The sequence below is a fragment of the Budorcas taxicolor genome, chromosome 7 (assembly GCF_023091745.1).
Source record: "Budorcas taxicolor isolate Tak-1 chromosome 7, Takin1.1, whole genome shotgun sequence".
Lineage (NCBI taxonomy): Eukaryota > Metazoa > Chordata > Mammalia > Artiodactyla > Bovidae > Budorcas > Budorcas taxicolor.
Window position 1 is genome coordinate 14701935 of NC_068916.1, and position 13219 is coordinate 14715153.

The 13219-nt window shown below is 50.1% G+C and overlaps 1 protein-coding gene across 1 annotated transcript in view; it reads left to right on the plus strand.

The window, feature by feature from the left end:
- The window catches only part of LOC128051616 (complement C3-like), a 29547-nt gene extending 22192 nt beyond the window's left edge, over positions 1-7355 (plus strand). The window contains exons 31-41 of the mRNA XM_052644245.1: positions 35-94; positions 1240-1330; positions 3391-3436; positions 4483-4570; positions 4856-4942; positions 5162-5267; positions 5928-6017; positions 6291-6377; positions 6467-6556; positions 6668-6803; positions 7223-7355. Of these exons, the coding sequence (XP_052500205.1) occupies positions 35-94; positions 1240-1330; positions 3391-3436; positions 4483-4570; positions 4856-4942; positions 5162-5267; positions 5928-6017; positions 6291-6377; positions 6467-6556; positions 6668-6803; positions 7223-7355 (1014 nt within the window). The remainder of the gene's footprint in view (positions 1-34; positions 95-1239; positions 1331-3390; positions 3437-4482; positions 4571-4855; positions 4943-5161; positions 5268-5927; positions 6018-6290; positions 6378-6466; positions 6557-6667; positions 6804-7222) is intronic.
- The last annotated feature ends 5864 nt before the right edge of the window (positions 7356-13219 follow it).

A 13219-nucleotide genomic window follows, 5' to 3' on the forward strand; every position in this document is an offset into this window, starting at 1 on the left:
TCTGCCCTCAAATCCTCCTCCCCCTTCATTTCAGTTCTCTGCTGAGGAAGAGCTAGAGATCAGAGCCAGCGGCACTGGAAGAGGCACCATCTCGGTAGGTCTTGCGTTCCTTAGCGAGAGCCCAGGGCTCTCCTGCTGATGCGAAGAGAGGCAAATATAGACTCCAAAACAAGGCTGATATCACCAATAAGCTTAGCTATCATTTAGAGCACAGATATGGGAATCAAGCTAAGGACACCTCATAAAAACCCTGAGAAGCAGGTAAAAATATGGGCTCCATTTGACAGGTGGAGAAATGAGGTTTTCACTTGCAGTAAGAGCTGGGGTAAAAGCCAGAGATACTTGGGGTTTTGGTTTGGTTTGGTTTGGTTTGTTTAGGCCGCACCATGCAGCATGTATGATCTTAGTTCCCCGACCAGGGATGGAACCCACAGCCCTGCAGTGGAAGCACAGAGTCCTAACCACTGGACCCCCAGGGCGGTCTCAAGGCCAAAGATTTTTGGGTATTGAGTCCTTCCTATGTTGAGTCCCTGAAAAGATGTTTCTTTCCTTGCCCCGCCAAAGGAAGATTCTCCCTCCAGGGTGCCTCCCAAGGCCCAGAGAACAACCCAATCCTTCCCCCAATATCTGGGGGCTCCATTACATCATCTGGCCCTATGCCCTGTGATCCAGGAGGACATCCCTCTTGGTCCCTGAATTCAAGGTAGCCTGCTATCATGTGTCAGGTGATTGAGTCACAGTTGAATCCCTGCCTTTGCTGTGTGACCTCAGGCAAGTCACACTCTGCCTTCAGTTTCAGTCCACTTTAAAATAAATAAAACAAAAAAATTCAGTTCCTCAGTGGAACTGGCCACATTTCAAGTGCTCGGTTAGCCACACGTGCAGACTTCCCTGGAAATCCAGTGGTTAAGACTCTGCACTTCCACTGCAAAGGGCATGGGTTCAACCCCTGGTCAGGGACTAAGATTCTGTATAGCACAACGAAAAATAGCCACATGCGTCCAGTGGCTGCCACATGGAAAGCACAGATAGAGGCTATTTTGCCATCAGTGCAGGAAGTTCTACTGCACAGAGGGGGCATAGACTCCATAGGCTGTTCTGGCCACTGAGCCCACTGGATTGAGGAGGAAAGACCTCACTGTGAATTCCCTATGGAGCAGAGAGCTGGGCAGGCAAGAATTGAAGCAAGGAGGAAAGGAGTAGGTGTGAATGAGCTCTGGCCTCTCCCCTGCCCGACAGATCCTGACCGTGTACCACAGGTCCCCAGAGTTCCTGGAGGACACATGCAAGCAGTACCACCTGAATGTGACTCTAAACGAGGCCCAGGAAGGTGAGCCTGGACCCAGAGATGCTCTTCTTCTCTTTTTGAATATAATTGTGCTTATTTATTTATTTTTGCTTGTGCTGGGTCTTCATTGCTGTGCCAGGGGCTTGCTCTATTTGCAGCAAGCAGGTTGCCGTGCCCAGGCTTCTCGTTGCAGGGGCTTCTCTTGTTGCAGAGCGCAGGCTCTAGAGCTCAGACTTCAGCAGCTGCAGCTCATGGGTTTAGTTGCTCTGCAACATGTGGCATCTTCCCAGACCAGTGATCGAACTCGCGTCCCCTGCATTGGCAGGCAAATTCTTATCCACTGTCATCACCAGGGAAGTCCCTCTCTCTTCTTGTTTATTACTTTATTTTAGCTGCCATTCAGTAATCACATCTATTGCTTTATTCAGCCATTCAGCAAAGAATCTGTGAGCATTTACCACGTGCTTCACTCTGTTTCTTGGCCCTGAGAACACAGGCATGAACAAGAAAAACAGCCCTTCTTCTCTGGGAAATCACACTCTAGCAGAGGGACACAAACAGTAGGACAAAAACAGTATGGCATACTTTCATTGTTGTCCATTTATAACATAAGTGAATCTGCATTGTAAAATGTAATGCGTAGCAGAGTAGCAGGTGATGACTAAGTATCACATAAAATAAAGTAGGAAGAGGTGCTACAGACTTGAAGGAGGTCCAGGGGAAGCTCTCCCCAGCCTGCTGTCAACTGAGATATGGAAGATGTGAGAGAGTGGGCCGTGGAGGATCTGAGGGAAGAGCACTCCAGGCAGGCAAAACAGCGGGTGCAAAGGCCCTGAGGCAAGAATGAGGTCACCTGGCTTGAGTAAACAGCAGGGAGGCCAGTGCGGCTACAGAGGAGCAAAGGTGAAGATTGTTCAGTTGTATCCAACTCTTTGTGACTCCGTGGACTGAAGCCTGCCAGGCTCCTCTGTCCATGGGGTTCTCCAGGCAAGAACACTGGAGTGGGTAGCCATTCCCTTCTCCAGGGGATCTTCCTGACCTAGGGATCAACCCCAGCTCTCTTGCATTACAGGCAGATTCTTAACTGTCTGCACCACCAGAGAAGCCCCCAGAGAAGGAAGGGGTAGTTTTAGGAGGAAGAGTCGGAGAGATGATGAGGCAGGGACGTGCGGACCATGGTGAGGACTTTGGGTTTGGCTTGGAGGGAAGTAGGAGCCAGAGAGGGTTCTGAGCAGAGGAGGGACATGGTCTAGAACAAGCTTGCACAGGCTCCTTCTGGGGGGAACAGACTATAGAGGGCACAGGCGGGAGCTGGGACAACAAGGAGGCAGCAACTGCACTGTTCCTGCAGGAGATGATGGACTGGACCAGGGAAGGGATGTTGGAGATGATCAGAAGTGGACTTGCCTGGTGGTCCAGTGGTTAAGACTCTGCACTTTCAATGCAGGGGGTGTGGGTTCAATCCCTGGTCAGGAAACTAAGATCCTACATGTCATATGGTGTGGCCAAAAAATAAAATTTTTAGAAGAGGAAGAAATGGATTCTAGAACTTCCAGTCCTAAGTACCAAGAAGGAAGAGCCAAAGCGCTGCCACTGGAAGCTCACTGTCAGAGTAGTGGGGGAAAACAAGCCTCATCAGTCCCAAGACTTCTGGGGACTAAAAGTGACCAAGAGGGGACTTCCCTGGTGGTCCAGTGGTTAAGACTCCATGCCCAAATGCACAGAGCACTTGTTCAATCCCTGGCCAGGGGACTAAGATCCCACACACTGTGCCATCAACAAATAAATAAATGAAAATAAAAGTGACCAGGACTTTGGTTGGGGTCATATTTCTTAATAGTAGTAGTAATATGATAGTAATAATAACTGACCATTAGAAAGCCCTGATCCAGCACTATATTAAATGTTTCACTTGTATTTACTCACTTAAAAGTAACCAGCTTGGTTGGGAATATCATGATCTCCTTTTCCAGATTAAGAAACCAAAGCACAGAGAGGTCAAACAACTTGCTCAAAGTCACACAGCAGAGCCAGGATTTGAGCCCAGGAAGCCAGCTCCAGAGACTGTTACCAGCCTCTAAATTCCCACTTTCTTTCTGCAGAGAATAAAAAGGGGGAAGCAACCTTTCAGCTCCGGATGGAGACAAGGTCAGGGCACAGGATCTTCGCCTAGGCAGGAGGAAGGATGCACCTCCTGGAGTCCAGAGTCCTTAGCAGCTCTCCCTGAGTACTGAGTGGAGGCTGGGAACCAGCCAAACCCGCCTCTCCATGCCTGCTCCATCATCGCTACCTCTATTCCTGCCCTCCCCTGCTTGTCTACCATCCCACTGCCCCAATCCTGTCCTTCATCCTGCCATGTCCCAGAATGGCAGGCTCCTGAATGGTGGACAGGCACCATGACCCAGATGGCCAGAGCCTGCTCCAAGCGTGGTGGCTCTCCCCTGGCTTCATCTTCTCCAGACATTCCAGCTCCCATTCCGGTCTGGCTCTGTCTCCCAAATACCCCTGCCCAGGTCTAGATAACAAAACATGTACTTAGTGCCTCCTGGGTGTCAGGCTCTGTTCTAGGAGCTACGGAGACAGTTGTGAGCAAGACAGCTCCTCCCTGCCTGCTGAAGCCCACAGCCTCTCAGGAGAGACAAACAATAACTAAATAGTCACCCAGAATCAATGCAAAATGACCACTGTGATTAAATGTGGTGAAGGAGAGGTCCACAGAGCTGCGGGACGTCAAATTAGAGAATTATCAGTTGTGAGGGCTGAGGAAGGCTTCTGGGCGGGGGTGGGGGGCATGGTTGGTGAAGGGATGCATCAGGTGAGATTGCAAAGATGAAAGGATTTTTCAGGGCAAAGAGGGAGGAAGGAGAATTCTAGGCTGAGAGAACAGCATGTGCCAAGGTCCAGTGGCAGGAGAGAGACCAACACTTCAGAGCAGTCAATTGGAGGCTGGAGCGGGAGGAAGTGAACTGGAAGGATGAGACCAGGAGTTTTGTAAAACAAGGAGGGTAAACCAGGAGGCGATGTATCAGATTTCTTTCTGTTTGCTAAAGCTGTATGCTGTTTGGGGGCAGAAGCGTGACAGGGAGTCACAGGAGGGGGTTACTGCCTTTGTCCAGGCGAGAGGTGACAGCAGTGGGAGTGTGGGGGAGGGGCAAGAGGACAGTGGGAAGAGACTCGCGCTGTGAAATCCCCAGGTTCCGGGGTCGTCGAGATGCCACGATGACCATCATGGAGGTCTCCCTGCTCACTGGCTTCTACCCCAACCAGGATGACCTCAAACAGGTAAAGAGCAGGGCGGGGATGTCCTGGAAACCTCCCACACCCCCCAAGTGGGTGCAGAGTGCCTGTCTGTGGGTCAAGGCCCCCAGGTTAATGCCCCCACGGTCCGTGCCCCAAGGTCAGTGGCCATGGTCAACTTTATCTTAACCTCAGCCCTGATTGTGCCTCAGTTTCCCCAACACTGGAGCTGATTGGACAAAGGTTGGGAGCTCTAAGAGTGGAGCTCTCAGGGCTGGGTGCCTCTGTGTATCTCTGCTGCCAACTGGCAGGTCTCATCTTCTGCCCCAGCTCACGAACGAGGTGGAGAGGTACGCCTTCCAATACGAGACCAAGATGAACTCCAGCGACAGCACCGTTGTCCTCTACCTGGAGAAGGTAAGGCAAGCCAGGTGTCCTCTGCCAGGGCTGTGCGGGCCGCAGGATCGGCCAAGAAACGACGGTCAGCACCCTGGTCAGTGATGCTGGAGAGTCACGCCCTGAGGTCGACCCTTCGTTATCCAAGACCACGTGGTCAGTGGTCATGACCAAGGCCCGAAGTCGGTATCCCCATGCTCAGTGGCCCTGCGCGCCTCAGACTGTACGCCCCTCCTCCAGCTCTCCCACAAAGAAGACACGGTGCTCGGCTTCCGGGTCCACAGGCTGCTGAAGGCTGAGTTCCTGCAGGCTGCCCAGGTCACAGTCTACGACTACTACGAGCCTTGTGAGCAAGGCCTGGGAACGGAGGGGATCCTCAGAGCGTAGAAGGCCTGAGAGGGATGGGGTCAGAAAACAAAACGGAGGGGTGAGGCGCGCGGAGCCAAAAAAGAGAAATGGGGCGTGGCAGAGAGGGTCTTCTTTGGCTCCGTGGGAGGGGTGGCCAGAGGGAAGGGACTTAAGGGGCGTGGTGCTGAGGGGCGTGTCCTTCCCTGGGGGTTAATATGGCGGGGAGGTGGGGCGGTAGGTTGCCTGGAAGGGGGCGTGGCCGAGCTGAGAAGGGACTGGGCGTGGCCTGCTGGGTCAGGGTGGGCGAAAAGCGGGCAGGGTCTTCAAAGAGGAGGGCTTTGTTAAGGGGGTGGCCGCCAGTGGTAAAGAACCCTCCTGCCACTTCAGGAGACGTTAAGAGGCGCGGGTTCGATCCCTGGGTCGGGAAGATTCCCAACCCACTCCAGTATTCTCACCTGGAGAATCCCATGGACAGAGGAGACTGGTGGGCTACAGCCCAAGGGGTCGCAAAAAGTCGGACAGGGCTGAAGCGTGAAGAATGTTAGAATGATGGGCAGGGTCGGTGGGTCGGGGCCTCCTGGGGGCGGGGCCAGACCGGCACCCAGCCGTCCAGGAGCAGAGGCCCAAGCCAACCCGACTTACTTGCCCCCTCCCGCAGCCCGAAGGTGCACTTCCTTCTACAACCTGCCCACAGAGCACGCTTCCCTGCGGAAAATCTGCGACAAAGACGTGTGCAGATGCGCCGAGGGTGAGGCCATGGAGACGGAGGGCTGGCGTTGCCAGGCTAGGGAGTCAAGAGCTTTTTATCACCTCCTGGGTGCCTTCTGGGTTGAGTTTAGACCGCAAGAGGGAGAGAGAGAAAGACAAAAAGAGACAGAGGAGGAGAGAGCACACTACCGACCAGAAAGGCCAGACCCGTCCCGCCCCCGGGGTTGAGCCTGGGGCCGGATGAGGGTCAGAGTAGGGGAAGGCTCCACTCCCAGCGCAGCCAGAGCACCCTCCCCCTCCCCCAACCTTGCAGAGCAGTGCCCATCCCCAAAGAAGGACAGTAACCACCTGAGTCAGGAGGAGCTCCAGACAGCAGCCTGTGAGGCTGGAGTGGACTTTGGTGAGTGTGGGGCTTGGCAGGGCGGGTAGCGGGGGCAGACACCTGCAGACTGGACACCAACACGACACACCCCTGGCCCCCTTCCCCAGTGTACAAGACCAGTCTGGAGTCTGTGGAGACCTCCGACTCCAACCCCTACATCTACTACAACATGAAGCTCCAAGCCATCATCAAGAGTGGTATGTCCAAGGTGGCAGAGGAGATGGTGTGGGGGCCTACACCGGGGGTCCCAACGTGGGGACAGGCCAGGCCCATGCAAGCGAACACACGCTGGCTCTCATCTCCTCCAGGCACGGACTCTGCCAGACCCCTCACCGTAAAGAAATTCGTCACTCACACCACCTGCCGAGACTCCCTGGGGCTGCAGGAACATGAGACATATCTGATAATGGGCCAGATTTCAGACCTGTGGAGAGTCAAATCTGAGTGCGTGGCTGGGGGGCTCCTGCTACCCTGGGGACTCAAGCCTGGGCCCCTTTCCCTACCCCAGGCCAGTCCTTGGTGTCAAAATTTCTACTGCATCTGTTAACAGGAGTCTCGGGTTTCAGGGCTACCCTGGATGAAGGCGTAGGCTGTGTACTGCACAGCTCCTGGCACCACTGTTGATTAGGGGATGGTGGTTTTCCAACAGAGGGCAGGAAAGAGTCAGAGAAAAGAGAAACATTTCTAATCTCCAGTAGTATGGGCTGGGATGGGTCAGGGGACAGCGAGACAGCCCTGTGGAGGATATTATAGGTTGTGGTTCTGGGACTCCATCAAGCAGGTCAGAGGGGCAAATCAGAAAGGTCTCCACACTTCCAAAGCAGCAGGCTCTCCTTACTGTCCTTGCCTCCCCTCACCCACAGATACATCCATGTCCTGGGCAAGGAGACGTTTCTCATGCACTGGCCAGCGAATGGGACGGTGGGCAAGAAGGAACTGCTGGACCAACTGGCAGGGTTTTCAGACTATATGCACACCCATGGCTGCGAGTCCTGAGACCCTAAGGGTTTCTGCTGCTTACAGGAGAGTGTCTCCAAGCGCGACTGAACCCCTGGGCTTAACCTCAAATAAAAAGCATAGAATATTGTACCCAAACTCCAGACATGTGTTCCTGACCCGGAAAATTAAGCAGGGACCCTGCAGAACCCGCTCTGACATTAACCTGCCTCCTCTTTCTCACTCCTGTTCCATTCCAGTCACACTGGCCTTCTTTGTGACTTTCCAACATCCAAGCCGATTCCCACCACAGGGCCTTTGCACAGGGCCCTGTCCCCTCTGTCAGGTACACCCTTCCTCCAGATTTCATTATGCGTTAAACACTTACCTTATTTGCAGTCTGGGGGAGGAAGTTGTTTGCTTTGGTTGTTTCATTTAATTAGTTAATTTATGGCTGTGCTGGGTCTTCGTTGCTTCATGCAGGCTGTCTCTAGCTGCAGACAGCAGGGGCTACTCATTGCTGTGGCTTCTGTTGTTGCAGAGCACGGGCTCGTGGGCTTCAATAGTTGTGGTGCATGGGTTTAGTTGCTCCACGGCATCTGGGATCTTCCTGGACCTGGGGTTGAACCTGTGCCCCCTGCATTGACAGGCAGATTCTTAACCACTGGACCACCAGGAAAATCTCTAGACTCTGTTTTAATGTCACATCCTCAAAGATATGTGCTTTAATAACATATCTAAAATAGTCCCCCTCCCTTGAGACTTACTTCCCTGGTGGTCCAGTGGTTAACAATCTGTCTCCCAATTCAGGAGATGTAAGTTCAATCCCTGGTCAGGGAACTAAGAACCCACATGAGAGAGAGTGAGAGTGTTAGTCGCTAAGCCATGTCTGACTCTGTGACCCCATGGACTGTAGCCTGTCAGGCTCCGTTGTCCGTGAAATTCTCCAGGCAAGGATACCGGAGTGGGTTGCCATTTCCTCCTCCAGGGGATCTTCCTGACCCAGGGATTGAACTTAGGTCTCCTGCATTGCAGGCAGATTTCTTACCATCTTGGCCACCAGTGATCCCACATGCTGCAGAGCAACTAAGCCCACAAGCCACAAGCAACCCCTTGTGCCATAACTAAGACCCGAAGCAGCCAAAAATAAATAAACAAATATATTTTAATAAACAAGTAAAATAGGCCTCCTCCCATCACTCTCAGTAACACTTAAAATACATAGTATGTGACATTTATTGATTTGATTGTTAGCTAATCAGGTATTTCTCCTGCCCCACAGTATCAGCTCCTTGACACCACATATCTGTCTGGTTCATTGTGGAATTCCCAGCTCCAGTAGCAGGGGCTGGTATACAGAAGGTGCTCAGGAAATGACTGTTGAATGAAATGAGTGAATTTAGCATACACTCTGCACTTGGTCTTGATGGAAGCTTTGACCAGGAATCCTAGGAAACTGGAGAATTGAGAAAGGGGACAGGGTAGGATGACTGAGTTTCATCCGTGTGGCCTGGAATGCGAGTACGGGACTGGCAAGCCAAGGCAGTAGCCCGTGGGGCCAAGAGACCCCCGCCTCAAGGAGTTCTGGAGGCGTTGCAAGTCATCCAGGATGGCTTGAACTCAGAGTGTCAAGGAGGGGCTGCAAGTGAGGGAGAAAAAGAAAGATGGAGTTTTGAACACCAGGCTAAAGGGCTTGGTCATTATGAAGGGCAGTGGGGAGCCACGGAAGGTGTTTGAGCAGGAAGAGGAATTGACCAGCTCTGAGGTGGAATGGCCCAGTTGACTGACGGGCAGAAACTGAGTTGATGGCAAGCAAGCAAGCGGAAGAGGAGGCTGGGGTTGTGGGCCCACTGGATGGCATGGCAGCAGCTACCTGAATGCTGTCTAGCTGCACCCCCTCTCCATGGCTGTGTGTGACCTTAACAGTTATTCACCTCTTTGTGCCTTGGTTTCCTCATCTCTAACCTTATTCCCATCAGAGAGTTACTGTGAGTGTCCTGTGTTCTAAGTATTCAATAAACCTTCACCGGCCTTATTATCAGTGAGCCAGATAAGAGGCCTTGGGGAGGGAGTAAAACGGCTGGAATTCACACAGTCAAAGAAAATCAGATCACAGCAACCCCTGCCCAACCCCGCCTACCCAGATGAGACTTCCCTGGTGGTCCAGTGGCTAAGACTTCACGCTCCCAATTCAGAGGACCCAGGTTTGATCCCTGGTCAGGGAATTAGATACTGAATGCTGCAACTAAAAACTAGCACAGCCAAATAAATACTTTTTTTAAATTTAATGGGACTTATCCTGGGACCAGGGCAATGAGGAGTTACCACCCCTTCTTGTATTCTTCTTCTTCCTCCTCTTGTTATTTTTAATCATACATGAGGACCTTCTAGCAAAAAAGATTCCCCAAAAGGCAGACATAAAGGGAAAAAATGTGAGGGCCCCTGTTCCCTCCCCAAAGGAACCAGAACTGTCCACAGTTTGCTTGCATACCCTGACTTCTATTTCCTGCTGTTTGTGGACACTCTGATGACCACAGGCAAAACTATAACTTAAGGTTTTATTTTCCTATGTACATAAAGACCTCCTCTTTCTAAATCAAACATTTCTTAATGTTTAACTGTTATTTCTTGTTAAGAACAAACACAATTCTTGCAATCAGAAAAAAAGAAAAAGGCAGAGTCTTTGTTTTTTTCAAGGGGGCTTTCCACAGATTTGAAATTTCAAACTGTGACATAGAAAGAGATCTGGCCACCCGAGCTCCCAGAGCTGAGTTACCTCACGCACTTTCCTGAAACTTTTCCTGTGAGATTTCCGGAATGTGGGATCAATGAGTAACTGTGAATGCTTCTGCTGCCAGGAGCAGACACAAGGCTACCAGGCCCAGGGCTGGAGCACAGAACTGTTTTCCCACAGTGGACACCTTTAGGAAAAACGATAGAAACCAAGGTGCTTGCATGCTCAGTTGCTTGGTTCTGTCCGACTCTGCGACCCCATGGACTGTGGCCCGCCAGGCTCCTCTGTCCACGGGATTCTCCAGGCAAGAATACTGGAGTGGGTTGCCATTTCCTCCTCCAGGAGCTCTTCCTGAACCAGGGATCAAACCTGTGCCTCCTGCATGGGCAGGTGCATTCCTTACCGCTGAACCACCCGGGAAGCCCGTAAACCAAGGTAGTATGATCATAAAAATAGCTACATGGTCCTTGAAGGATTACTATGCTTTGTATCCTCTAAATCAACACAGTCCCATAAGAATATAATGAAAGTCACATGTAATTTTTTGTAAAAATTTAAAATTTTTTTGGCTGCACTGGGTCTTCATTGCCATTCACAGGCTTTCTCTAGTTGTGGCGAGAGGGGGGCTACTGTTGGATTGCACGGGCTTCTCATTGAGGTGGCTTCTCTTATGGCAGAGTACGGGCTCTAGGCTGCAGGCTTCAGTAGTTGGGGCACACAGGCTTAGTTGCCACTCCGCATGTGGGCTCTTCCCTGAGCAGGAATCGAATCTGTGTCCCCTGCATTGGCAGGCGGATTCTTAACCACTGGATCACCAGAAAAGCCCCCATACTTATAATTTTAAATATTCTAGTCATCGCATTAAAAAGACAAAACAAAACTAGTGAAATTAATTATAACAATTTTATTTAGCCCAATATATCTAAAATATTATCATTTCAAAATGTAATCAGTACAAAAAGTTTAAAATGTGTTATTTCACATAAATCTTCAAAATCCAACGTGCAATTTGACACTGATAACACGTCTGAATAAGGAGCTACCATATTTCAAGGGCTTAAATGCTACATGTGACCAGTGGCTATCCTATCAGACAGCCCAGTTCTTAATGGTTTATCTATATTAACTCACAGAATCTTTACAGGAACTCTATTCCCATTTCATAGATGTGGAAATTTAGGCTCCGAAATTTAACAGAAGAAACTGCTCAGAGAGCTAGCAATAGACTCAAACCCAGACTGTCTGCTTCCAAGGTGTACCCCCTTGGCTTCTATACTCATCCTTAATTCCATCTGGAAGGAGCGATGCACTCAGCTGTCCTGGGTCCAAGTCCTGACTGTGCCACTTACAAGCCAGATCACTGCATGATTTGCTTAATCCCTCTGAAATTTCATATTCTTCATCTGAAAAAGGGGCAGTAGTACCTAAGCCAGAAGGTTGAGGGATCACTTGCTAGTCTAAAGACTGGAGGACACTCCACAGAGAGCTCGGCACCCTGCTGACCCCTGAGTACATTCGGGCTCTTTCTACCACTTCGATTTCTCCATTCACTGAATTCATTTGGGCCGCCCAGCTTTGCACATAACACATTCTTGAAAACGTATCTGAAGCCGATCTTGCACAAGTCAAACAATAGATTGCTGTGCTGTCAAGGGCACTGCATTTACAAAGGACTGCACAAATTATGCAGTTCCAAATTACTTCTCACCTCTTAGGCGTCATTGTCAAAGACAGATTCCCAGGGTCTCGTACATGTTATTTTAAAAAGTAATTGGATTTGTCTTATTGTGTATTTTCTCGATTCTCATTACAAAAGTGATGGATGCTTATTGCAAATAAAAAAAAATTTTGATACTTTGAGAAATATGTCATATTGAGAGTAAAGGTAGTGTGGGGATCCACATGCAGAAATGCACACGGATGGGGTGTGTGTGCCAAGGGAGTGTCAGCGAGGCCTCACCTGTCAAAGCATCAGAATACAGAGGCTGAAAGAGACAATTAAAATAACACACAGTATTCTGAAATTTCACACGTACGTACACACAAACATATAATGAACTATGTGGATGAAATTTTTTTCTGAGCCATAAATAATAAAAAACAAATACTGATCAATCATGCTAGAGAAAAAATAAATTATCTTTGTAGTCAATCTAAAGAAAATATTACAAATCATTGTCACATGAAGAGTCGGTTAAAGAGTTTGTTGTTGTTTAGCCACTAAGTCATGACTGATTCTTTGTGACCCCATGGACTATAGCCTGCCAGGCTCCTCTGTCCATGAGATTTCCCAGGTAAGAATACTGGAGTGGGTAGCCATTTCCTTCTCCAGGGGATCTTCCTGGCCCAGGGATCAAACCTGAGTTCCCTGAATTGCAGGCAGATTCTTTACCACTAAACCACCTGGGAAGTGAAGTGAAGTGAAGTGAAGTCGCTCAGTCGTGTCCAACTCTTTGCGACCCCATGGACTGTAGCCTACCAGGCTCCTCCCTCCATGGGATTCTCCAGGCAAGGGTACTGGAGTGGGTTGCCATTTCCTTCTCCAGGGAATATTCCCGACCCAGGGATCGAACCCAGGTCTCCAGCATTCCAGGCAGATGCTTTAACCTCTGAGCCACCAGGGAAGCCCACACCACCTGGGAAACCCTGGTTAAAGAGGATATACCCATAAAATGTAGGGGGATGTTTGGAGAGGCATGCTTGACAGTTAATTAATAAAAACACTTTGTTATTTTAAAAAAAATAGCACATCACGCTTTAGTAGGTGTTGCAGAGTTGCTCTCTCCAATGATTCTACCAAAGGACACTCTTTCCAACCAACAATATGGAGATTTCCCATACCCCAACATCCCCAGTTCTAGGCATCCCCAAATTTCTTCATTTGGTTAAACTGAGGGAGGGACTTAACCAGCAGTTAAGACTCTGTGTTTCCATTGCAGGGGGCACAGGTTCAGCCCCTAGTCAGGGAACTAAGATGCTGCATGCTGCTCACCGTGGTCTAATTAATGAAGCTGAGGGAGAAATTGACTAGGTTTTGAACAGCACACACATCCTCCACAACTAAACATACTTTTCACCCAGCATATGCCCCTGAAGGTCCAATTGAAGGTCAAGATTTGGGTGTGAGCTTCCCCTCCGTTCACTCTCCACCCTGCTCACTAAACCCCAGCTGAGGTCTCCTATAGATTCC